The sequence below is a fragment of the Labrus bergylta genome, chromosome 15 (assembly GCF_963930695.1).
Source record: "Labrus bergylta chromosome 15, fLabBer1.1, whole genome shotgun sequence".
NCBI lineage: Eukaryota > Metazoa > Chordata > Actinopteri > Labriformes > Labridae > Labrus > Labrus bergylta.
This window is the reverse complement of record NC_089209.1, coordinates 11592091-11615352: the sequence shown is the minus strand read 5'-3', so window position 1 is coordinate 11615352 and position 23262 is coordinate 11592091. Positions and strand designations below refer to the sequence as shown.

The 23262-nt window shown below is 38.7% G+C and overlaps 3 protein-coding genes across 4 annotated transcripts; 2 read left to right on the top strand and 1 right to left on the bottom strand.

The window, feature by feature from the left end:
- Nucleotides 1-6: 6 nt before the first annotated feature.
- Nucleotides 7-3800, top strand: ppil6 (peptidylprolyl isomerase (cyclophilin)-like 6). Its single transcript, XM_020632922.3, has 8 exons — nucleotides 7-154; nucleotides 265-360; nucleotides 1312-1500; nucleotides 1687-1749; nucleotides 1908-2055; nucleotides 2680-2739; nucleotides 2842-2977; nucleotides 3105-3800. Exons 1-8 carry the CDS (start codon nucleotides 8-10, stop codon nucleotides 3214-3216), a joined length of 951 nt encoding a protein of 316 aa, XP_020488578.2. The 5' UTR covers nucleotide 7; the 3' UTR covers nucleotides 3217-3800.
- Nucleotides 3801-3846: 46 nt separating this feature from the next.
- cd164 (CD164 molecule, sialomucin) lies at nucleotides 3847-15832 on the top strand. Of its 2 annotated transcripts, XM_020632862.3 has the most exons (6): nucleotides 3847-4060; nucleotides 4751-4819; nucleotides 10217-10285; nucleotides 10587-10712; nucleotides 11671-11748; nucleotides 11871-15832. In XM_020632862.3, the coding sequence occupies exons 1-6, from the start codon at nucleotides 3991-3993 to the stop codon at nucleotides 12041-12043; spliced, it is 585 nt and encodes a 194-aa protein (XP_020488518.1). In that variant the 5' UTR covers nucleotides 3847-3990; the 3' UTR covers nucleotides 12044-15832. The 2 variants fall into 2 exon arrangements, with proteins under 2 accessions (XP_020488518.1, XP_020488519.1); XM_020632863.3 differs by lacking the exon at nucleotides 10587-10712.
- Nucleotides 15833-19120: 3288 nt separating this feature from the next.
- Nucleotides 19121-23262, bottom strand: cep57l1 (centrosomal protein 57, like 1). Its single transcript, XM_020632884.3, has 11 exons — nucleotides 23062-23262; nucleotides 21966-22116; nucleotides 21671-21859; nucleotides 21465-21586; nucleotides 21043-21156; nucleotides 20876-20953; nucleotides 20564-20650; nucleotides 20388-20462; nucleotides 19994-20259; nucleotides 19753-19897; nucleotides 19121-19662 (listed from the first exon to the last, which is right to left on the bottom strand). The coding sequence occupies exons 1-11, from the start codon at nucleotides 23116-23118 to the stop codon at nucleotides 19456-19458; spliced, it is 1491 nt and encodes a 496-aa protein (XP_020488540.2). The 5' UTR covers nucleotides 23119-23262; the 3' UTR covers nucleotides 19121-19455.

The following is a 23262-nucleotide window of genomic DNA, read 5'->3' as shown; positions in this document are numbered from 1 at the left end:
CCTTTAAATGCTGGTTGCTATGGATACGACATCCAGTGTTTTCTTCGCCCTCGTCCCTTTGGTTTTTATTTCAGACATGGATCCAAAAATGCAGCTAGAAATTGTGGGATTAGTTAAAGACCATAGTTTTCACATCGCCAAGAGTATAGCAGAGGTGAACATTTATTTTCCTCAGTATTTTAAATCTACTTTTTTTTTTTTTTTTTTAATAATGGTGTTTTTTTTTCTCCACCTGAACACTTTTGTCTTGTTTATGTTGAACAGGGTCTCAAACAAAAGTTTCCTGAAGTATTTCTGGATCCAAAGACTCAACCACTACTTGAATTTGATTGGCATGACTTTCTGTGCAGCAAGAAAACGGTAAGTCACAAACATGATAAAACACTTCATGATAAAACAGCAAATTATTCAAAGAAAAAATATTTAAAAAATATATTTTTTATTTTTTATTAGCACACATATAAGAATACATCAAAATAGGATTAACAAAAAGATAAAAGGTGTGTCAGGAGAGGTCAAGAAACCAACAGGCTCATACACGGGACCTCACCTCTTAAAGAGACAAATAAATCAACTAAACAAATTGAATTACACAATTTCAAAACAAAATGAAATATAAACACATATACAGTAACCTATACACGTATTCATACACACACACTTAGACACATGCATACAATAGAAAGACTGAGAGTGTTAACCCTCTATCAGCTAAATGAATCAGGCATTGATCTATTAAAAATGGAGTGAAATGAGTGAGTTGATGGAATAAAAAGAAAAAAAGAAAAAAAATATATTTTATATATGCAAAAGTTTGACCTCATGGATTAAATGTGAAGACAGTTTCCTTTTAAAAAATCTCTGTAGACGAAGAGTCGTTGACAACGTGTTTTTTGGAATTCCATATTTGTACCCCACGATATCTGATGGAAAACTGACCGTGTTTGGTTTTATAAAAAAGAAGATGAAGACGATCAATTCACTCAACACAACTGTCTTTAAAATCAGAGGTGTAGAGAACACAACATTGTTTTTCTGAAAACAGAAACATAAAGGTTTAAGTGTGGTAAAATAAAATAAATTCTCAAATAAAGTCCGATTACATCACACATTAACAGTACAGTACTTGAATAAATATTTAATGTCGTTCTACCTCGATGAGCTCAGCTGAAGTGAGTGATGCTGTTATAAATAATGCAAGGGGTTTGAACAGCTAATCACACCCACTGCAACAAAATCCTGCTGTATAGTTTAGTAACCTTGAATTGAATGAATCACAACAGATTTGCTCCTCAACAATTGTGATTGAAGGAGCTGTGTGGTGAAGTGTGGCAGTACTCCAGCGGCCTGATGTGCTTTCTCAACGGCCTTCTCCTGGGTGATGAGAAGAGTCTCATCAACTGGTCCAGGGATCGCTGGAGTTTCACTTTCAATCAGCCGCAGGATGTTTACGCAGCTCTCGCTAAGGACTACTACGCCAAACAACTTAAGAATACTGGGGCAAGTCAACTACACAATCACTTAAAACAACAAATATTTACCATTCCTATTGGGGAAGTAGGAAGTGTGGCTTCTTCATGACTTTTTTTTTTAGAATAATTGATTATTATTGTTTATTGTCTTATCTGTGTGACTTTGAAAAATGTGATGGAAATTATTCAATGAAATTCTGTCATTTCATTATAGCACCGGTTCGTCTTCATGGACATGGAGATAGAAGGAGATGCAGTAGGGAGGTTATTGTTTGAGGTGAGACAGCGCTGACACTTCCAGCACAATTATATTTTCCTAGCATCCTTTGTCCACAAATTCAAAAGAAAGTTCATGAACAATGTTGATGTAAGAAATAAGGTGTCTATTATAGAATAACAGCACGTTAACAATGCACATTGTTCCTCTCGCCTCAGCTTTTTTCAGATATTTGTCCAAAGACATCAATGAACTTTGAAGCTCTGTGCACAGGGGAGCGAGGCCTGTCTCAGAGCGGCTTCCCACTTTGCTACAAAGGCTCTCTGTTCCATCGTGTGGTGCCCAACGGATGGGTACAAGGAGGGGGTATGATATAATGCAGCTAAATATGAATATGTAGAATCTCTCGTGAAACCTAAACATCTGTGTAGCTCATTGGATATATATCTACACCGAGCATGCAGAGGCTACAAGTAGCTTATAAAGAAGCTTTGAGAATATTAGTAAACAGACCTAAATAGTGCAAGTGAGATGTTTGTGACACAAATCAATACTCTCCCAGCTGTCTTAAGAAACCTTGTGCAAACATTTATTTCCCAACTGGATGCCTCTGAAAACTGTTCATTACCAGTCCCAGTTTTGGAAACATTGGTACAGATGCCTCTTTTAAGTTCATAGGTATTGATAAATATTGTTTTATATATTCCATAAAAATCAAGAACCTTTACCATGCCCTTTCTATGCACTATGTTCTATTTTATCTGGACCTCTGACTTTTTTTTTTTTTTTTCCAATAAATGAAACAAAAAGAGTGAACCAACAGTGAAACATTTGTCTCAGTCATTAATTTGAGATGGACAGAAAATTCTAAACAAAATATTGGGAGATCAAGAAAATGAATTTTAAAAAAAACTTGATTTACTTCTTTGTGTGCAATAAGTCTTTGTTTGAGTCACATTTTAACTGTGCTGTGTCTTTCATTTTTTGCAGATATTTCTTCAGAGGGGAAAGGAAATGGAGGGGAGTCGATCTATGGTCCAACTTTTGAAGGTAAACATAAAAAGTCCAAAACCTCTACAGTTTTACTTAACTAACAAATGTGTTAGTTTATAGAATATGAGTGTATTAACTTCTTTCTCCTTTCTCCCATAGATGAGAGCTTTGCTGTGTGCCACTCTAAACGGGGAACTCTGGGAATGGCCAATAAGGGCCCCCACAGCAACGGATCCCAGTTCTACATCACCCTGCAGCCAACACCCTGGATGGACAGGACCTACGTTGCCTTTGGGTTTATACAAATATTTTACTTTTTTCATTTTAACTGTCCAAAATCGGACTCATTTCATATTTAAAACAAATTGTTCAACAAGGTAACCAAGTTTGCAGAAGCCTAACGTCTTTATTTTCCATTCTAGTCAGGCGGTTGAGGGTGTGGAAGTCCTCCGGAGATTAGAAGAAACTCTGACCTGCAACGAAAGACCAAAGTATGAATGTAAAGTTATAAATTGTGGCGTGTTAAAGTATTAGCGCCAAGTTTATTTTCATTCTATTGACTCTCACGAGGTAAAATAAACAGAAGTTTAATGAACAAATCACCTTGTTTTGCTTTAATATACTTTGAACTATTTGTATTTTTAAAGAAAATAAATCACCTTACATGACTCAGATAGACTTAAGGGTTGTGCCCTTCTTAAATAGCATCTTATTATTCTTCACAGGTTCCACATTAATATTTATTTAAGACAGTTTTTATACTTTTGAAATCCTAGCTTTTGTAATAATTCAGCACATTACTTTGCAGATATCTTAAGTGGGGACAATATATTCCTCTTTTTTTACTTTGCATGAAGAACTCAGTGTGATGATGAGGCAGAGGGGTCATGGTGTGGGGCCTCTCTGCGCCCTGAAGCTCGTGATGTGGATGTGAGAGGTCATTTCTAGAGCAGCCTACATAACATTCAGCTGGATTTTCTTAAAGGTATTTTTGGAGTGCCGCATATCTCAGGCTATAGCAGAAGTGAACACCCATCAGTTATGGTTTCTTACTCTTTTAAAGACAACCCTCTCTGCTCACGTATACTAGTTTTTTCTCACCCCTCCCATTAACGAAAAAAAAAGTGCCACATGACCTGTCAAATAGGAAGTGGAGAGCTAGCGAGAAGCAGCAGCAGCAGCAGCAGCGACCAGAAACGCAACACGGGGAGGAAGCCGTGAAAATCTCCTCATTCTTGCACCTCGACGTCTCTCAGACGACAACTACTTCTCTCCAGAGCCGATAAAGCAACATTTTCGCCAGCAGTCATGTTCTTGAAGGCGGTGCTTTTCACTGTAGTTCTGGCTCTTATCGGGTCACCAGCCGCGACGGACGCAGGTAAGTTTGCGACCTCTCAGTGCGCAGCTAGCGGGCTAACACCGCCTCCTTAGCTCGGTCAAGACATCCACACTTAGCTGATTTTAATCTACATGTACCTCCATTTTTTTTTTACACATGGCTTCTCATAATTACTTTTCCTCAGCTTCCACTTTGACAGCTGTCTCTCAACTTTGTTTTGGTTTAACGCAAATACTGTCCTTTTTTTTTTTTTTTTTTTTTTTTGGCAACTTGTCTGTTTTTATGTCCACGCTGGCCAAGAGTGACTCAAGTTGTCTGTAGCTTTTAGCAGGCTAGCGAGGTATGCTAACTTTTAATGGGGTGGGGGTGATACCGCAGATATCTCTTGTAAATGAGAAGGAAAAGAGTGACACAGAGGAGGGCATGAGCAAGACTGGTGTAGTCATGATTGCCAGCCCGAGTTGTTCAGGTACCAACATGGACCAGATCAACCTGTTATGCAACACTACACTTCTATCTGAGTCACATTAAAATCATGTTGTCATGCCCTGCTGTTTGTGTGTGTATGTGTATGTGTGTGTGTGTGTGCTAAAAGATTGCGCATTACGACATAATATGAAGTTATGCATCCTTGTTGTAAAGATCTGTAGAGCTGCACTTGTATGATATCACATGTGGAAAGTTGCCTTAATGTACCATAACTAACTCTTGTGTGTGATTTCTTTGCAGATGGTTGTTCCACTCAGTCATGTGATTCATGTGGAGGCAATGACTGCCAGTGGGTTCTTTGCTCAGCATGTGAGTATCTGTCCATTAATGTGTGTGTGTGTGTGTGTGTGTGTGTGAGACAGGTTGAGAAGTGAGTGGCACAGGTCAGTCTTTGTGCGTCCTGAATTGTGCAGACAGCCGCATTGATTGGACACATGATTCCTGGGCATGGAGAGAATGTATGGCCAGTGGGTGCTGACTTTCAGATGATGTCATTGCAATTTCCCCTTAAAGCCCCGAGCTGTATCATAGCACGTCTTGGGCACCGTGGCCAATGCTGTTGATCTGGAGGGGCTGATTTAGATAAGGTAAATGACTTGCACATGGCTTGTTGAGCCTAACTCTGCGGGTGATTGTATGAAGTGGATTACAATTTCATAACACGATAAAATCATAACGAGGATTGATTGGGCCGATGAGGAAAAAGAACGTTTATTTCTGGTCGTAGCCTTCTTCTCGGGCGTCACAATTTTTCTAATTTCATTACGTTAATGGAAATATCCGTCTGCAAGTGAGAAATCTCTGACTTCTGCAGCACAGAGGGGATGTGGAGAAATTTGCTGTGTTGGTATTTATTTATTTATTTATTTTTTTACCAACTATGAAGTCTTGCTGGTTGTGATTAAGAAATCTCCATCACTCTGTGAAAAAGGAGATGCCACAGCTAAACTTTATGACTGATCACTTCCTGAGGTGACCCAACAGCTTTCCATTCACTTCTTATTCCTTGTTGAGTTTCATGATTTCATCAGTTTAGGAGAGGAGCTTGTTGTTTTTGTGTTGCATGGAGATTAGGTGACATGTTTTTATAGGTAGAGCAGGTACATTTTAGATGGTAAAACTCTTAAGATATGTCGCAATTTAAAAGAGTATGGGTTTAACACTTGTGATTATTTGTGTTTGTAAAGGCAGAGGCAGGCAACAATAGATCTCTGGTAGAATTTGCTGAAACCAGAACCTTGTAGTTGGAGGAGAAAAAAAAAAAGCAATTCTCATGAGTATTTTGTTTATCGACCATATCGCCCTAGAGGGCCTTCCCCTAATGTTGGCCTGAGTTCATTCAGCGTGTTTACTCTCCAGTGACTGTGAATAAGATGAACAGGAGAGGAAGCGAGGGAATGTGTGGCAGGAAGCCTGCAATATCCTCACACAGAGGGGGAACAGAAGGAAGGAGAGGATAACGGCACGAGTGAGAGGAACGAGTGTTCAGACGGGAGAAGCTTCATGTGTCTTGTCGTTCTCAGGATTTACGCCTCGGGTGAAAATTGAGGAGTGAGAACACACTGTAACATGTGTGTAGTCTTGTGTTGTTAAGAATTGTGCACTTTGGAAGGACAAGAACAGTATACTTTACCTCTCATGGGAGCTGACCTGTTTAACAACATTGTCATTGAAAAGCTGTGATTGAACACAAGAAAGGCTGGTTTGAGATTTGTTGAACCCACAGCCTCCTGTTTTGTCTGTGTCTATGTAAAACAGACAATCAATGACACATTACTTAATAATGTATTAAGCTGTTGAGCATGACAGGTGAGATGACAATTAACTGCCTCACCACTGAGCCAAGGGAGAAAGGAAGTGTCTTCAGGGAGGAGCATGTACAGGTTTACAGAAACACTGTATCCTCATGAGGAATTAACCCAACGTACAAAAAAAAACAATTTATAAAGATCTGTTCTATAATTAGTTAAAAAGGTATTTGAACTGGTTTCAACTGGAGTCTTTTGGGCTGCAAAATTTTATAATCAGTTATCATGTTTTGAGTAGTTTGAAAACAGGTCTTTATTCTCTTCTAGCTTTTAACAGTTCCTACTTAGATGAACTAAGAGAGTGAACATAATGTCTTTATGTTGTGACTGTAGAGATTTGAGTTCGGCTTTGGGAAACACTGATTTTGATCTCATACGTTTATATGAACTAAACATCTAATCTTTAAATTGAGACAATAACTAACAGATCAGTCAAAACTGAAAATAATAATTAGTTTAGCTGTTATGGATTTGCAATTTCCCATCCCTAAATCCTCTGACAATTACTGTAAACAAGTTTAGGTCTCATGGCTCTCAGGGAGGTTTTTCTGTTAATGTCTTTCTTCTCCTCTTTCTGTTACTCACTGGAACATATAACTGACACCAGCCTACAAAACAGGATGCAAGCCATGCTGTGAAACAAATTCTAAAGCCTTTCACAAACTCAAGAATAGATCACCTATTTAATATGAACTCAGCAAAAACCAGAAAGGTCAGCTCTAGCCGGTTGCAGAGTATAATGATGCTCCTGCAGCAAGCTAACGCCTACCACAGTGTCATTACCAAATTTATCTTTGGTTTAGGGAGTTAGTGTAAACAAGCTTTTGGCGTCAGAGGAACATTTCCCTGCAGCTTGTTATTTTTATACACAAAACTTACACGTGTACGAGCAAGCACTGCAGCGCCTTTAAGTACAGGCCATATTCTGTGACAAAGCCCAGTTAGAGGCTGTTTACTGTGGCAAGATTGGCCACTGAGACTTTCATTCACACATACGGCTCGGGGAAGCTGTGGCTGCATCTCGTGGTGCTGGTGCTGGTGGTGATGATGATGTCACCATCTTGAGTCGGTGTGAGAGCCAGTCCTGCCTCTCACAGCTGCCTGTGAGATAACATCCCCCTGACCTACTGGAGAGTGTTGAGATAAAAAAAACGCTCCTCCCACATGGTTCCCCTTGCAGAGATCACACGCAGAGTGTGAAAAATAATGCAGCCAACACTTTTGAGATGACTTACCTTCGATGATACTAAATCAGAATTCGGAAGGCAGTGAGTCATGGAAGTGTTGAGCGTTAAAAAGTTTCACTTCTTGAGTTTGAAACATATGAGGCAGCTTATTTTTGGTGCTTATTCACCAGGTGTGTTTATCTTGTAATGCAGAGGGAAGAACACGCTGAAAAAATGGCACAAAAAAAATATATAAATCAGGGTGAGGCTGCAATAGCAAAGAGAAACAACGCTGGTAAGCTGATGCCAAGCGTACTAAATAGACACCAGTGAGAACAGGTAAAAAAAATACCATAAAACATATCCACATAAATAAACCATAAGCCAGAGACACAGTCTCAACAGTAACTTTAAATCCTGGGCTCCTCAAGCTAATAATTATAACAAAGACAGCTATTTGTTTGTTGTTTGTATCCAAGGAAAGTGCACACAACTGCAGAATCTGATTAAAAAAAAAAAAAACGTCCAACTACAAATGAAGTACGGCCCTGTGAGCAGAGGGGACAGTGAAACACAGACCAGTGAGCCATTTTGACCCTATTTGGAGAAAGACAAAAGATGCTTTCAACGTTGGCTGCAGCCTTGTCGTTAAAGTTTGGGTAACTGTCATTTATGGGAAGCAGCCATCTAATGGAAGTCATTGGGTTTGATGCCTGTGGATTATTGTATAACAAGCAGAGATGTTTTACAGCACCAGGTGCACTACGCAGGGCCGACTTAGTTCCCTTTATTTTGTTCATGTATGTCAGGATGATAAATCTGTCGCATGCTCATAGAAACACATTTGAGCACACGTTTGGTTTATTTTTATCACCACAAAGAAGAGGTCAAAGGTGAATAACGGCCACTCCTGTCCTTATATTGAACCTTTATGGTGAAAATATTTTTCACTTCCGTATTACTTGAGGAGTTTACTTTCAGGTCCAGTAAAACTGCATTCCAGAGCAGACTGAGACATGTAAAGACAAAGTGGCCATTCAGAATATTTGCATACTGTTAGTGTATTCTCATTAGTGTGTCCATGACGTCCATAGGCTGCAAGATGGACTCTTGATAAATCAAGTTATTGTTTGGCTTGTGTACTATAGATATATTTTTACATCTTGTTTTAGTCAATAACATGTTCTTAAAGTGTTAAAACATCTCTAATATAACTGATCACAACCTCAAGTATCTCTGCCAGACATAAGATTTTAAATCTACTCATAAGACAATAAAATAAAAAATTAAGGGTTTTAAATTTACCATCATTACGAAAAGACCATTAGCATCTCACATTAAGGAAGTTCAAAAACTATTTTAAAATAATGAAGTATTGCTTAATATGGGGAAACCAAGTGATTGTTGATTTGCCTTCTGTCATTAATATGTAACATTTCTGCTCTGATTGATATTTTATACAAATGATTGATGATTTAAGCTTCACACATTATCCAATAACTCTATCAAAGTATTTCCTATAGCGTGCACTATCTGTGGAACGTCAGATTTTGTTAAGCGTTCATGACATCTTGGCTAAATCTTTAAATAAAACGTGTTGTCTGTGTATCCTGAACACCGTGTAACAGGGTGTGAAAAACATCTATAGTCACAAGTTGCTCTCAGTCTTGACTCATGGTTTCTCACATGGGACATGGGCTGATTTTCTCTGTTGAAAAATCAACACAAATCATGGTTTTTAAAACCTCTAAGGTATTTCATCTTGTAAGTTGGTCAAATTTAGTTTCTTGTGTACTTTAAAAATGAGAAGAAGAACTCAAGATACAGACAAAACATTATTTTGAAGTATTTGGGACAAGTGAGGCGTCACAGCGGGGCAAAGTCCCTTTCTGTCTGTGTTAATAAATAATCAGAGTTTACATTAAAAGAGCTAAAAGATCAAACTGTGTGTCAGCAGAGAGAACATAAGTGTATCAAAGAGAAAGACTTGTGACATTTTTATGTTTTATTTTGCAGATAAACATTTTCCTTAGATATAATTTGTTCTATATTAATTGCTGACGGTGTATAATGTTAACATGACGTAAAAAAACAACAACTAGTTCTATAATTCTACATTTATATAACTCTGTAGCATAGCTAATATCTTTTTAAACTGAAATTTTGCGATTTTGCCCTTTTTTTATTGTTCTGAAGTCACATTTTAGAATTTTACTTAAAATCAAGTATTTTTTACTTTCAATAAATGTTAGACAAAGAAACTCTGGACCTTGTATCATAGAAGTGAAAAGGGCAAACAAAAGAAGTCAGACTGAAAGTAACAGTGTTAAGATGGAGGGCAGCAGGATACAAGGAACTCCGTCCTCCTAACTGCAGGATGTGGGCTTGTTTGAGCAACTGCTCCAACGTTCATGTGGAGGAGAAGACAAAGAGATTTGACCTGCTGCATATCAGGTTGTTTAACTGCTTGTATATACTGAAAAGAAGTAAGACATTTACTGACATTTGGCCATTTGAACATGAACTACAAGGAAATGTAGATCAATCCAGCATGCTGTTATGTTGTGGGGAAACAAAGGAATCATTCGGCTTTGAGCCTCTTAATGAATAAACATTTTTTGTCAAAGGTGCTGTTGTTTTTTAACACATGACAGTAAAATCTACATGGGTACACTTCAATCATATAAAGCATGAAGCAGGCCTTTAATTCTACTTTCTTTTGTGTCTTTCAGTAACTGCTAGCTGTCGCAACATGAGTCTCTTGAGCGTCAACGAGTCCTGCAGCAATGTGAACTGCTCAGGTAAGTTTAATGTTAAAGTGGTTGTAAATATGTTTAATATTAACATGTTTGTTTTTTGTTTTTTTTTACTTTTCCAAAGTTGGGGCTTGTAATTCTCTCCAGATTCAGTAGTGGTCTTAATAAGGTGCAAGATACAGATCAGTCTCAGCATTTTGTGTCTGTCTTCTTTGTTTCTGTCCAAAAACACTAATTGTCTACATAAGGGAAATAATAAGGGAGCTTTTGTTGTTGTTGTTGTTTGCTGAGTGTCTCTTGCTGCCTCCCTCCCTTTACCCTGTCTTGGTGTTGGTTCTCTGTCCAGCTGTTGAAACTACCACAAAACCGAACTCAACAGAATCCGGGACTACTGTTGCTCCTCCCCCTCCCACTACAGCCTCCCCTACCCCTGTTGTCACCACCTCCGTCTCTAACATCAGCGTCACCACAGGTAACAAGTCTCTTAAACGCTCTGCTGCTCCCTGCTGTTCTCTGTGTGCTGACGTGGAAATTTGAATGGGTTTAATGTTAAAACACATTTTTGAAACGATTAATTTAGTGTACTTTCTACTTTGGTTACTCTTTATATTGTCTTCCTTTTAATTGTGCTACCTTCACTTGTATGAGGGATTATTGGAAAACAATACAGCATGTTATAAAATAATGTTATCATAATAACAGCCTCACTGTTTGCTGTTTACTGTCTTTACATGCTGTCAGAACTGTATTAGGTTACTGCTAATGCCAACTCAACATCTCCTAGTGCTGCTGCTTCACCCTAAAAGACTTTGACAGGTGGAACACAAGATGGCTTTTATTGGGAAGCATGATCAGTCTTTATGAGCCTAACAATGATATATAGGCTCTCTGAAATGCACCATTAAGACATGTTTTTCATGGCCTATATTAATGTGCAGGAAACCAGGCTCAGCTGATTTTGAAATGGTGTCATTAGTTTGTGAAGCAATTCTAATCCTTCGTTTACAACACTCGCAGCATCGAATGTAACAGAGCATTAATTAATAGTTAATACAATTATTTAGAACATCTTACATCATGAAGTTATTTATTCAAATGCAGCCTTTCAAGTCATATAAATGAGTCACTGATTGTTTCACCATTTTTAAACTGTAACGAGTTGGAAAAAGCCAACATCTGTCACACTCTAGTTATTGTCACCATTCTTACTTACATTTTTTTACATTTGGTAAGTGTTAAATGAAACAAGTGAACAGCCACTCCTAAAGAACGAGGCTCTTCTGTTACCAAGTCACAGTTATTCTTATTCTTAAAATATGTTTGTTTGGGTACACCTGAACAAATTAGCCAGTTTTTGTATTTCTGAAAAGTTACTATGATGTACGAGTTAAAAGGCTAATAGATGTGTTTTTATTGGGACCCCACTTCAGACAATTCCACCGTGATTCCCACTGTTGCCCCCACTGGCAGTGGTAACATCTCTGTTCCTACGACTGCTTCTCCGATAAGTAAGCGGCTCACATTGTGATATATTGAGAGTTTTTTTTTTTTTTTAAATGTTCCTGTAACGTGCATATAAACAATAATAACTCCAACATCTCTATTTTTTGTTCCTCTTTCTCTATCACAGCTGGAAAAACCCCAGTTACCACACCCATCGCCCCCTCCCCTGCACCTCACAAGAACACCTTCGATGCTGCGAGCTTCATCGGTGGAATAGTGCTGGTCCTGGGTCTGCAGGCCGTCATCTTCTTCCTCTACAAATTTTGCAAGTCCAAGGACCGCAACTACCATACCCTCTGAAGCAGACGTACGTTTGGATCCACTTTATCTCCACCCATCACCAACAACTAGAACCCTCCAGAGAAGCCTCCACATCCACCACGTCGGACTCTAACAGTGTTTTCAAGCAGGTTTTCCAGACCCTTGATGTTTGTGCCACTAGCTGCAGTTGTAGTTTGTATAAAGGCACCCACATAAGCCTCGATGTATGATAAATCACAAACTTGTACAGCTCAACAGATCTCTGGTGATGTGGCATTTAAGCCTTGAGCATATGGATTACATCATCTGACAGCTACTCCCACCTCCACCACGTCGTTAGTCACTCTGCAAAGAGCGTTTTCCAGCAAATCGAGGGGGTTCTTGTTATTTACAGCCCCTCTCCTCATGATTATTCCATCTAATACACCGCTTGAGAGTTAACTAATTAGTCATGTATTCAAAGTAGCTTTCCTGTTGGTATCTGGAGTAGTACAGCTGCATACTAGTAGCGTTTATTTGGAAACACTGTTTGAGTTCACAGTAAATATTAATGAGGATGATTCAGTCTTGCTTTTAGCCTCTTGAATCGCAAGCAGGTTCCCTCTCCCTCCATCTGTTGTATCATGTATATGTGTTTATGGATGATGTAAAGAAGAAGTAGAGTCATTTAGGAGGGAGTAAAAGCAACACCCAATCATCTGATGTCACAATGGAGAAAAACTAGCATTCCCTCCGCTTTGACTTTTGGTGGCATTTTGGAGGGTTGTGCTGGTTTTTTTTTCCTGCGGATTTTTTTTTTAAAAACCCAATCAATAGTAGCCGTAAAAGAAGACATTTAAAAATAAAGCTGCCAAAAAAAAAAAAAGCAGCTAAACGCAATAAATCATCTAACAGGTGAATCTCCTGTCCTTTTACCTCCCCAACAGTATTTTTTTTATTTTTACCAACATCAAAACATACCCACTCGGGTTGCTAGCGTTGAGCTGGCCAAGGTAGTCTAAGTGGCCTGTGGGTCGAAGTGAAAGATTGTAGAATATCTCAGAAATATGAATAATTAATTTGTTTTAATAATGTATAATACAGATAATGGGGATATACATAGAATGGCATGCACCTTCTGGATGTTGACAGTGATAGCAGTGAAGTGCCTTTAGTGTCGAGTGTGACTTCCAAAGAGAAACGCTCGAGGATGAGTCCTTTTTTTTTTTTTTTTTTTTTTTTTTTTTTTTTTTTTTCCCTTGGTCGAGGCCTGAGTGTTATCATTAGTTTATGTTTCTAGGACAGAAACGGTATCGCTGTGCTGATATTGGTGACAACTGTAGTATCCCAGCTGGACTGAAGAGCCTTTTATTGTTGAAGATTACAATAGATAGAAGTCCTTTTGAAGGCCTTGAGCAGTCAAATTGAAGTTTTATTTTCTTCTTTTCCTTTAAGCAGAAGACTGTATCAGTGCATGATGGTCTTCTCACTGCTGACCTTTTTTGTATGAATAATACATTTTAGAGGTTCTCTCCCATCTGTAGCACGCAGGACTGTTCCAAAATGCCCACCTGCTTCACTGTTTCTGTCTCCGAAGTCGGCTGAAACTTAGACACATGAGCAATGAGCTGGCAGGAGATGTTGGAGCACTGTTGGGTGCTATAGATCTCAGTGTACTTTTATTTAAGGAAAAGGCAGAAATATTGGGGTTAATTTAAGAAAAACTTGCCAAGATGGAAAGAGTGCATTGAATGTTGGATAGTTTAAGTGCGGATTGGGTTAAACGAGCATTGCATTTTCAATTTCTAACTTTGCCGAGTAATGAGAGGATTCTAATTGTACTGCAACAATTTAGTGTAGTTGAATTTGTTTCCTAGCTCAGTTCTCTTATTAGCTCGCTGCTAACAGTGTGATTTACCCCCTTTTGTCCCTCCTGTACATAGCCATGTCCTATGTTTTTATACTCTAGGTTTCAACTTGAGGAAAGGCTAAATGAAGGAGTGTTGATTAATACATTTTGCTCGTAGTGGCTTGTCAGTTTCAAGACCGTTTGGTTTAAAGCCTTCTCTTTCTTTACTGCATGCTGGATGCTTGGAGTTGTGTTTTTTGTTTGCCTTGCATATGCTCTTTAGGATTTAGACACACTGAAAAACCACTCGATTATTTGTGAACAGCCCATATGCTAGTTAAAAGAATGCCTTGAAACAGTGTGCATTAAGCCAAAGTCCTGAGTTTTGGCATGGAGATTGAGCATTGCACTGACACTGTTTTTTAATTTTGTCTTTGTAAATGTTTTAATTGTTCTGCCAACAAACAAAAAAAATCTGATGCTTGTACAAAAACTCAATCTTGAATATAAATCAATGGATGAGTCATCGCCTTGTTTGTATGACCACAAAAAGAACTTCACGAGTACAGATGTTTCTTTTCTTTTTTTTGTTTTCATAATTTAGAATTACCGTACATGTTTTCTGCTGCTCACCATTTACACGCCTTTTAAACTATCACCTGGTGGCATTAGGCTACAGCCCAAAGACCCCAAATATGGCAAGAAGGCTACAGAGTTTTTGCCTTAGCTGCACCCATTTGTTCATTCTTTGCATGTGGAGAGCCTTCGTCCCAGATTAAGAGAAATAACTGAGTTTTATTCACAGCTGGTATGCTGTGTCACCACCTCGAGAAGTCCCAGTGCGCTATTTGCTTCTGACATGGTTGCTGCATTCCTTTTAAAATTCAGAATCACATGATGACATTGCAGTATGTCAAAACACCTTTGGCATAAATGGATAACAAACAGATGTCCATTGCGTTGCCTCTCTGCAGCTTCACCTACAATTTACTAGCTCTGCCCGTGCACCTCTTACAGGAAAAGTGCCTTATTCAGTTAATATAGGTATATAGTTAAAGTTTGTAAGATGATATGCCACACCAAGTATCAATGTGACTCAGCACTTTCAGCCCCTTGCTTAGTGGATTTCTGTGTTGTATTCTGCTTAAATGTCTGTTTTGTCACACTCAGCCTTAACTTCTCCATCAAACTCACCAAGCGTTTGCTAGCGATAAGCTGTCCAGGCAATTGCCAGGCCATTTGTGTTTGTGGGAAATTTGTTTCCTGTACTTAATGGCTGTCATTTCAGCAGTTTTAAGGTGATGACATTTAGACCAATACCAGTTAAATTGTATTTGTTTTAATACTGCTGAAATGGCTTTAACCAGCTAGTAAATGTTGGGCTCTGTATACCAAGAAGAGGCCTGGTTGTAGCCAGGGAAGCTTCTCACCAGCCAATTGTATTTAAAAACTACTTCCCAGTAATAATGTAACCACAGCCACAGACCTCTAGTGTTCTTAAAAGCAACATTTCCATCGTATTGTAAACACTCACTTTCTTTGTTACTTACAATTGTTGCATTGAATGACTTGGTTTTCTTTCCAGTAGGATTTTTCATGGAGGGCTCTCTGATCAATTTTTCGCCTTGCAGTGTATCATTTGAAGAGTAAAAAAGTGTTTTTCCATTCCCTCCTTTTTGCCTTGTGACTTTATTACTCTAGCACACAGTGGCTGCAGTGCCATTTAATTTACATTTTTGTTTTATAGAACATCAGTTTTGTAGGTACGATTCTGCATTTCGGCTCTCTCTCTCTCTCTCCCCCCCCCCACTTTGACACACGACTATTCGCACACAGCCATAAAGACACTTACAGGTGCCACAATGCCTCCTAAAATGTTTTGTGCTTCTTTTGTGCTCCCTAACTTTTTGCTCTCAAACTTTTATTTTGTGCCTTGTTTTCTAGTGTTGCCTTTAGTTTCACAATGTAAAACCAATAAAGTTTGAATATTGTTAAACAAATTGGTGTTGACTTTCTTGGAACATTAAACTTCAATGACAAATCTTGACTTAATATGAAATATATTTGTGTATTTTGAAGTAAAACCATACTTCAAGCTAGCTTCAATGTGCAGATGTTAGTGAGGTGACATCATCATCTCTTCCTTGTTGGTGCTGTGTATTTTGGAAGTCTTGTCAATGGCCCATTTCATCTAACTGCATGTATTAAGTGCTCCCTAAGATGTTTCTGTTCCTTATCTCTTCCCTCTGCCCTTGTAGGTAGGACTCATAGCCCGATGATGTAGGGTTCTGATGACACCTATCTTATGTTGTAGTGGAAGATAGAACTCAAAAAGTAAACACCAGGCTGAGTGGGTAGGTTTCCTGTAGACTCTTGGATGCACGCCCCACAGTCCAAGAAGGCCAAACTGTTTCCTCTGACATCCTCTCTTAGTGTCTTAGTAGTGTCATCCATATATTTAAACCAGTGGCAGGGGGGTAGCCACTGTGTAGGTAGCTAGAGCCCTCTTCTCTACCTCCTCCATGCAGAGATTGGCCTCTATAAGGGATACCTGTGAGCCCATGGCACAGACAGTTTCCGGGCTGTAGAAGCCTCAGTTATTCTGGTAGTAAGTCGTGTTTAAGCAGATAGAGAGTTGTCCTGTGGAGCGTTTTTGAATTGGCGTGTATGAGGCTTCTGGAGCTTAAGCAGCCAGCCTCAAGGGGACACATGAGAAACTGCTGAGTTTTGCACTTCTGCATTGGCTTTATACATTATGTGACTTATACAACTGTAAGCAAGGATTCCTGACACACACACACACACACAAACATCTTGTTCCACTGTTTTAACAGTCAAACGTATCACTTGCGAGATTCGTCATCTCGTCACAGCTTTTATAACATGTAATCCTCGTCTGTCTCGGTGTCTTTTGGAGGTGAAATATTTGTTAATTTATATTTGTAAATAATAATTGCAAGATTATTTGCTGTGGAAAACAAAACCAAAGGGTGTAAATCCACTTGGCTGACAACTACACCCCCGTGGCTGCTGTTACAGATACGCCTGGTCGATAAAACCATAATAATCGCGATATAATTTAGTCTATTGGGCTTTAAAACGACAACGACAATTATCGTGATATAACTTTTCTCAGCATTTTAAATCACTGTGCTAATGATTGTGAGATGATGAAGTATAGTTTGTCATACTCTAAAAAATAAAGAATAATTACACCACAATTAGCCATCTGTTTTTTTTAAACTTTACCTCAGGAACCTCGTGAAAGAAATAATGATTTGACATTTATTGTGAAAATGTCCCTATCGACTGATATTCCATTTTTTTATCGTGATAACGTTTTTAGTCACATCGACCCAGCCCTAGTTAGAGATATTAAGAATAACTATATAGACACAATATAGAGGCATCGTTATTAATTTCAGTCTGTCATAACTAGTTGAAACTCCTCACAGGAGCTTTAAGTCTATATTGTCCTTGAAGACAATCTCAAATAAAACGGTGATGATACATAAGGATAAAACTTGCAACATCCACCTGATCGGTGTAGTTAGTGAGAAAAGTAATGAGGTACAAAGCAAATGTTAAAAACAATAACAACACCAAGATTGTTTTCAGTCATATAACATTTTTAAACCTATTTGAGTCAATGACAGCCCAAACCAAAGACACCACATCTCTTATCAAAAACAGTCCCTTTGTTTTCCATGACACATGATCAGTGTCTAAGGTCACAGCGAGGTTCTGCCTATGCAGCAAAATCCCTTCTCTCCAAAGGAAATGTTCGTGTACACACTCAGGAACAACAGTTTGTACAGTTGACTACATTCTTGAATGAGGTGTGTGCGTACACTGTGTGTTTGTGTTGAGCAGACTGTTATTCTTTCAGTGGCTCAGCCCCCAGCTGGTACAGTTTCCAGGAACCAAGGAAGAGTTGTAGGAGAAAATGTGTTTTGGACAACTGCACCACAGTCTTGTCTGTCCCTTAAAAACAATCTGCAACCCTGCACTTGATGTGTGACTAGCCAGTGGTAGAAAAGAATGTCCAGTTCATATCAGACTATGTAACTTAACCCGTAAATGCACCTCTTTTTTTCAGTCTGAATTTTACACTTTAGACATCGTCTTATCCTCTTAAAATGATGGATGAGCAGTCGTTCATAGACAATATTTTAACAAACCCTTACCAATGCCTCATATCTCCCAAGCCCTCCTACATTCACAGCCCTGTAAACACAAACACTATTCACCAGTGGACAAACAGAGAGGTGTTTAGTCACAAGGTAACAGAGCTGCAGGGTCAGTAGTGCTAATAGGAGGAGATGTTGCATGTGGGCAAAGAAGGGTCTGGACTTCTTGCCTCAGCTAACCAGATTTCCATGTCCAGTCATGCCCTGTAATCTAATATGGAAGCACTGAGAGACAATGCATCAGGTTCAGTCTCTCTCGTATGACACATGCTCAGTCCATTTAACCACGTAGCAAACTCAGTCATGCCAAGAATACCAGGACCTAGCAATTTTGGCTGGATGAAGCTGAATGTAGAGAGCAAGAGAACAAAAACAATAAGCTGTTTTATTTTCCCATGACCCATTCTCTGTTGTATTTTTAGTTTTTAATTCAGCAGTTTCTGATGATGATGGTAGAGGGAGTGACCCGAGATTAGCTTTCAGGTTAAAAATATGCTTCTTGGTTATCAAAAATGGGAGCTGATAAGATAACAAAACCACTGCAGGCCCGAGAATGAGAAGATAATGGAGGAATGTTATGATGCAGCTTCACACATGTTTTATTCATCTCATAAAAAGGTGGCTGACTCAAGTTGACAGAGAGCAAATATAAAGGCCTCAGCCATGCCACAAAAATGTGTCCTGTCATCAGACCAGAAAAATAGATGAATGATAACTTTCTAAGTTCAATTTCAGGGATTTGACCTTTTTTTTGGGTCTCACTTGTGCACACTGCACAGGGAATTAAACCACATCCGTTTGTCATGTGGTCAAGCCTGCTTTTACTCAGCTGTCCAGCCAGCTGCTGGGACAGAGTTCCCAACGCGTTGCATTTCTATTAAAGACAACTCAAGACAGCAGGAGATTGATGCTGCATGCAAAATGACAAAGTTACGTCTTATTACTGCTATACATTCAATTCTGTCAGAGGTAGGAGTATTGGAAACGAAACAAAAGCTGAGCACTGCCACCTTGTGGTTCTAAGTGAGAAGTGAGGAGGGGGGAAAAAAAGTAATTGGAGAACACAGTTGTGTTTGCTGAAATAAAATGTGACCAAAATGCTTTTTAAATGTTTAATAATTAAAATAATAGACTACTTCAGCTTCACAGATAAAATCATGGTTCATAAACTACTCTGTGAAGGCCTGTGAATATGCAAAGTATTAATTTATCACCCATAAAAAAGTTTGATGAGTAACACATTATCAAGTCCCGTGTAAAACACCAAAAAAAAAATAATCAATGATTCCCTATTTTTATTTCTTAATTGAAATGTCCCAGACACCATTTCAAGAAGAGGGGACAGCAGGCTGCGAGGAACCAAGGGGAGTCTTGTGGTTCAACCAGCTGTAGCATCAAAGCCAGCAGACAGAGCGGTCACTCTGAGAAGAGCCTCATGTTTCCCAGTACAGGTCATCTTGTTTGAGGCTGTTTCTGAACTTCTGGGTCTCTCTGAGGAGCTGCAGGTTGTTATGAGCCGTCCCACCTTTCTTTCCTTTCTGCTTTGCCTTTACTGGAGAAGGAGCGGGTGGTTTCATTCCACTCGACTTCCTGGTTGTTTGTTCTCCAGTGCAAGGTTGACTCTTGGTCAGCTTTTTGATCTGAGAAGGACACGAATCGTTAATTAGGTTTTTGAAAACACACCTTTTCACAGACACGCCGTGTGTCATACTAAATGATGCTGCACTCACTGTCTGCTGGTGTTTGCGGAGCTTGGTGATCTGAGCTCCCTTCTCCTCCATTCTTGCCGCCAACCTCTCTAGTTCTCCTTGCAGATCGTGCCTCTGCTTTTGATCTGTAGCTGCGTCTATCTGACCCGCTAACTCCTGATGCTCACTGAAAAAGACAAACAAAACAATCACACGCAAAAGAAAAATAGATGGCAAAGATTTTTTTAAAGTCAAAGAAACTATTTTACAAAACCTTACTCACAAGCTCATTTGTCCCAGCTCATCCTGCAGAGCCAGCAGCAGGTCTGACAGCGAGCCCAGCGGCTGATCTGCTTGTTGGGGCTTCCTGTCGGGCTTATGAGGAGTGTTGGCAGAGGATGGCTCAAAGTGTTTTTGGAGGCTTTTCTTGACTCCAGCACCAGACCGGTGCAGAGAGCTCACATGTTCACACAGCTGGGGCTGATGGTGCTTCATCATGTGAAGTATACTTTGCACGTTGGCGTGGACTGAATGGCTTGGGCTGGTTGACTGCAAATGATGTAGACGTAATCAAAATCAATCAAAGTTAATCAAAAAACTTCAACAAGAAAAAAAAAGTTACTATCTCATGGTTTTAGAATCTTATGGTTTTAGAATTATCAAAAAAAAGGTCGTACAGTTCCTGCAACAAAGGGCATTTTTGGGTGCCTGCGGTGGCTTGGAGATGTCAGCTCGTTCTGCCCGGGGGTTTTCTGAGGTAGAAAACAGAAGTTAGTGCTTTTATGTGCAAACAAATATGTTCCTTGTCAACTAAATGCAAGCAGTTTATGGGCATTATTGAAAGGAAAAGTACCTTCATGGCCCTTTTTGTTTTCTTTGGATTTATTTCTTCAGACGTTTGCAAAGACAGCCGAAGGTTTGTTTCCAACTCCTTCTGCAGCTGTGGACACAAAATGTGTAGCTTTGTAAGAGCCATAATAAAGCTCATTTATTTGAAACCACAACCACTTGAAAACAACGAGAGGTCGAGAGGTTTTTGCATTTATCGTAAAACATGTGAATGTCGGAGTACAGAGAATTAGAAATATAAAAACTGATTCTGGCTTCCCCAATACTTTGTGTAAGTGTGTGTCTCTGTTACTTCTGTATGAGTGTGTAGACAGACCTCGTCGGCTTTCACTTGCACAAGTTTACGCTCATGCTCCTCCTTCAGCAGTTTCTGCTCCAGAATGGAAAGTTTCATCTGAAATCAACATTGTAATGAAATAAATATATTATTATCAGTCAGCTTGTGATGATCAGTGATATGACCAATACGTTGCCATGAATTACCTCTGCCAGGGTTTGGGTTCTACTCAATTTGAGACACTCTGATTCAAGTTTTGCCAGCTTCTCCTGCTGAGATTGGCTGTTTGAGCTGCTTGGCTGCTGGTTCTGTAGAGTAGCCTAGAAGAGAAGTGAACACAGATTTGTAGCTGATTAGTAACAGGCACTGATTTATTATGCACTAATATTTATACCAGTTAAAGCATAACTTTATAGTATATATTTATTTATCAATAAATGCTCAAATGTAACTGAACCCCTGATGACAAAACTGGTAAGAATATAAAGAGTTCACTCAGTTTTATAAATATTTTCAATGCCATACAACAAATTCTCTATCAAATATTGTGCTTATAGTTTCAGGGTCTACCCTTAAAGAAACATTTGGTTACGGATTATTGACTTGAGTTTCCAGTCCTTTGGAGTACCTGATTTTGCTTGAGGACATTCCTCTCCCTCTTAGCATGTTCCACCATCCTTCTCATGTAGTCCAGCTGCTTTTCCAGAACCTTACAGCGAGCCTCCGCAGACTGCAGCTTTGAGTCAATCTCTGTTATCGCAATCAATGGAAAAGAGTTTTCATTATATCTAAGAAATAGTAGTTATCTTTTCGTTTTTACCCTCCATCACTTACCTTTCCTACTAGAATTATCCGTGTCAGGCTGGCTGGCTGCTGGCTGACTGAGCACCGTGCGTGATGTCGTGGCCTGCTGATGTTTTTGAGCATCAAGGGAAAACTCCTGGTAGCTCTTCTCTGCTTGTATCCTTTCCTGCTCCAACCACCTGATTTTCTCCTGAAGGGTCTTCAGTGCTTCAACAACAGCTGATGGTGTATTCATAATGAGGTAAGATGACGAAATGTGAGGTGATAACAAAAAAAAAAAACATTATATGAGGAAAAAAGCTTAACATTATCAATATGCCTTTACCTTTGCTGTCGACATTATGTCTGGCCAGAGACATGCGAGGGCTGATGGATGAATGTGAAGTGAGCTCCACCTGTCTTGGTTTTGGTAGTATGCAGTCTGGAGGCTGGTAATAGCTCCCGATGTAACTGTTTTTGGATGGTGAGTCTAAAATCTAAAGAAAAAAAGGAAGGAGGAGATCTCGTTACACACTGTACATTTTGTTTTAATTTACTAAATAATATTTCAATATTGTCAAAAATACAAAACAAAATGAAAAGCACGAAAACACAATAAACAAAAAACATGTTCAAATTATTTCACAAAAAAAGAAAAAGAAAAAGAAAATTACATATATTCAATTGATAAGCCTGAAAAGGAGTAGGAAGAAGTATAAAACTTATTTAATCCTACTCCTTTTCCACAGCTCAACAATTAATATTTATTAAATTAAATTCCTGTGTTCCTTATAACATCTCTATATATACAATCTATCCATATACAATTTGCTATACTATATTTATGACACTATATTTGATATTTACAATCCAATGATTTTCCATACATATATACAACTTGATATACTACGATTTTTTAAATAATTTATACAATCCATATATCTATATACACATATCTATTTGTACAATTTGATGTACTATATTTACATTTTACATATTTATATAATCCTTATATCTATACAGTTTGTTACAGTATGTTTACAATTATACATTTTATATATATTAATACAAAGCAACTGCTTTAAATAAACCATTAATCATTGCGATTACAAAATCATATTTTTTTGTTGGACTATCAGTCAAATAATAATAATAATAATAATAATAATAATGTGGCAAATAAACGTGTAGCTTTATGAGACTTTACAATAAATGACGAACCAAGTCCTGCTAACCAGCCCAATAAACATGTACAGTTTTGTTCTGTACCTTAAGCATCTTCAAACATCGACACATGTCGTCAAGATAGAAACATTTATGTAAATAATTGGTGAACCTTTACTTCAGATCACCAGCAGCAACGACTACTTAACGAAAGTAAACAACGCTGAAGCTAACAGGTTAGCCACTTTCTCTGCTAACGCTTTACGAGTCAACGTTACCTGGTCGAGATGAGTTTCCATTCTGTCACATAGATGACTCCTTTTGAAACGAATCATGTGTATGTATAGAAACTGTCAGACTGCCTTTACTAGTTTTCAATTACTTGTTTGTATCCAAATGATTAATGGAAACTGACTTCTTCGTTCCTTGTTGTCGCCAATAAGCAGTCCGGACTTTTTAAATTTCCCTCCTCTTTGTCG

Coding starts and splice junctions, on each gene's coding strand:
- ppil6 (XM_020632922.3), top strand. CDS start 8: ATGCTGGTTGCTATGGATACGACATCCAGTGTTTTCTTCGCCCTCGTC. Junction 361..1,311: donor TTCTGTGCAGCAAGAAAACG/GTAAGTCACAAA, acceptor TTGTGATTGAAG/GAGCTGTGTGGTGAAGTGTG. Junction 1,750..1,907: donor TAGGGAGGTTATTGTTTGAG/GTGAGACAGCGC, acceptor CTCTCGCCTCAG/CTTTTTTCAGATATTTGTCC.
- cd164 (XM_020632862.3), top strand. CDS start 3,991: ATGTTCTTGAAGGCGGTGCTTTTCACTGTAGTTCTGGCTCTTATCGGG. Junction 4,820..10,216: donor GTGGGTTCTTTGCTCAGCAT/GTGAGTATCTGT, acceptor TGTGTCTTTCAG/TAACTGCTAGCTGTCGCAAC. Junction 10,286..10,586: donor CAGCAATGTGAACTGCTCAG/GTAAGTTTAATG, acceptor TTCTCTGTCCAG/CTGTTGAAACTACCACAAAA.
- cep57l1 (XM_020632884.3), bottom strand. CDS start 23,118: ATGATTCGTTTCAAAAGGAGTCATCTATGTGACAGAATGGAAACTCAT. Junction 21,157..21,464: donor ATGTCCTCAAGCAAAATCAG/GTACTCCAAAGG, acceptor CTTCTCTTCTAG/GCTACTCTACAGAACCAGCA. Junction 20,954..21,042: donor GAACCCAAACCCTGGCAGAG/GTAATTCATGGC, acceptor TGTTGATTTCAG/ATGAAACTTTCCATTCTGGA.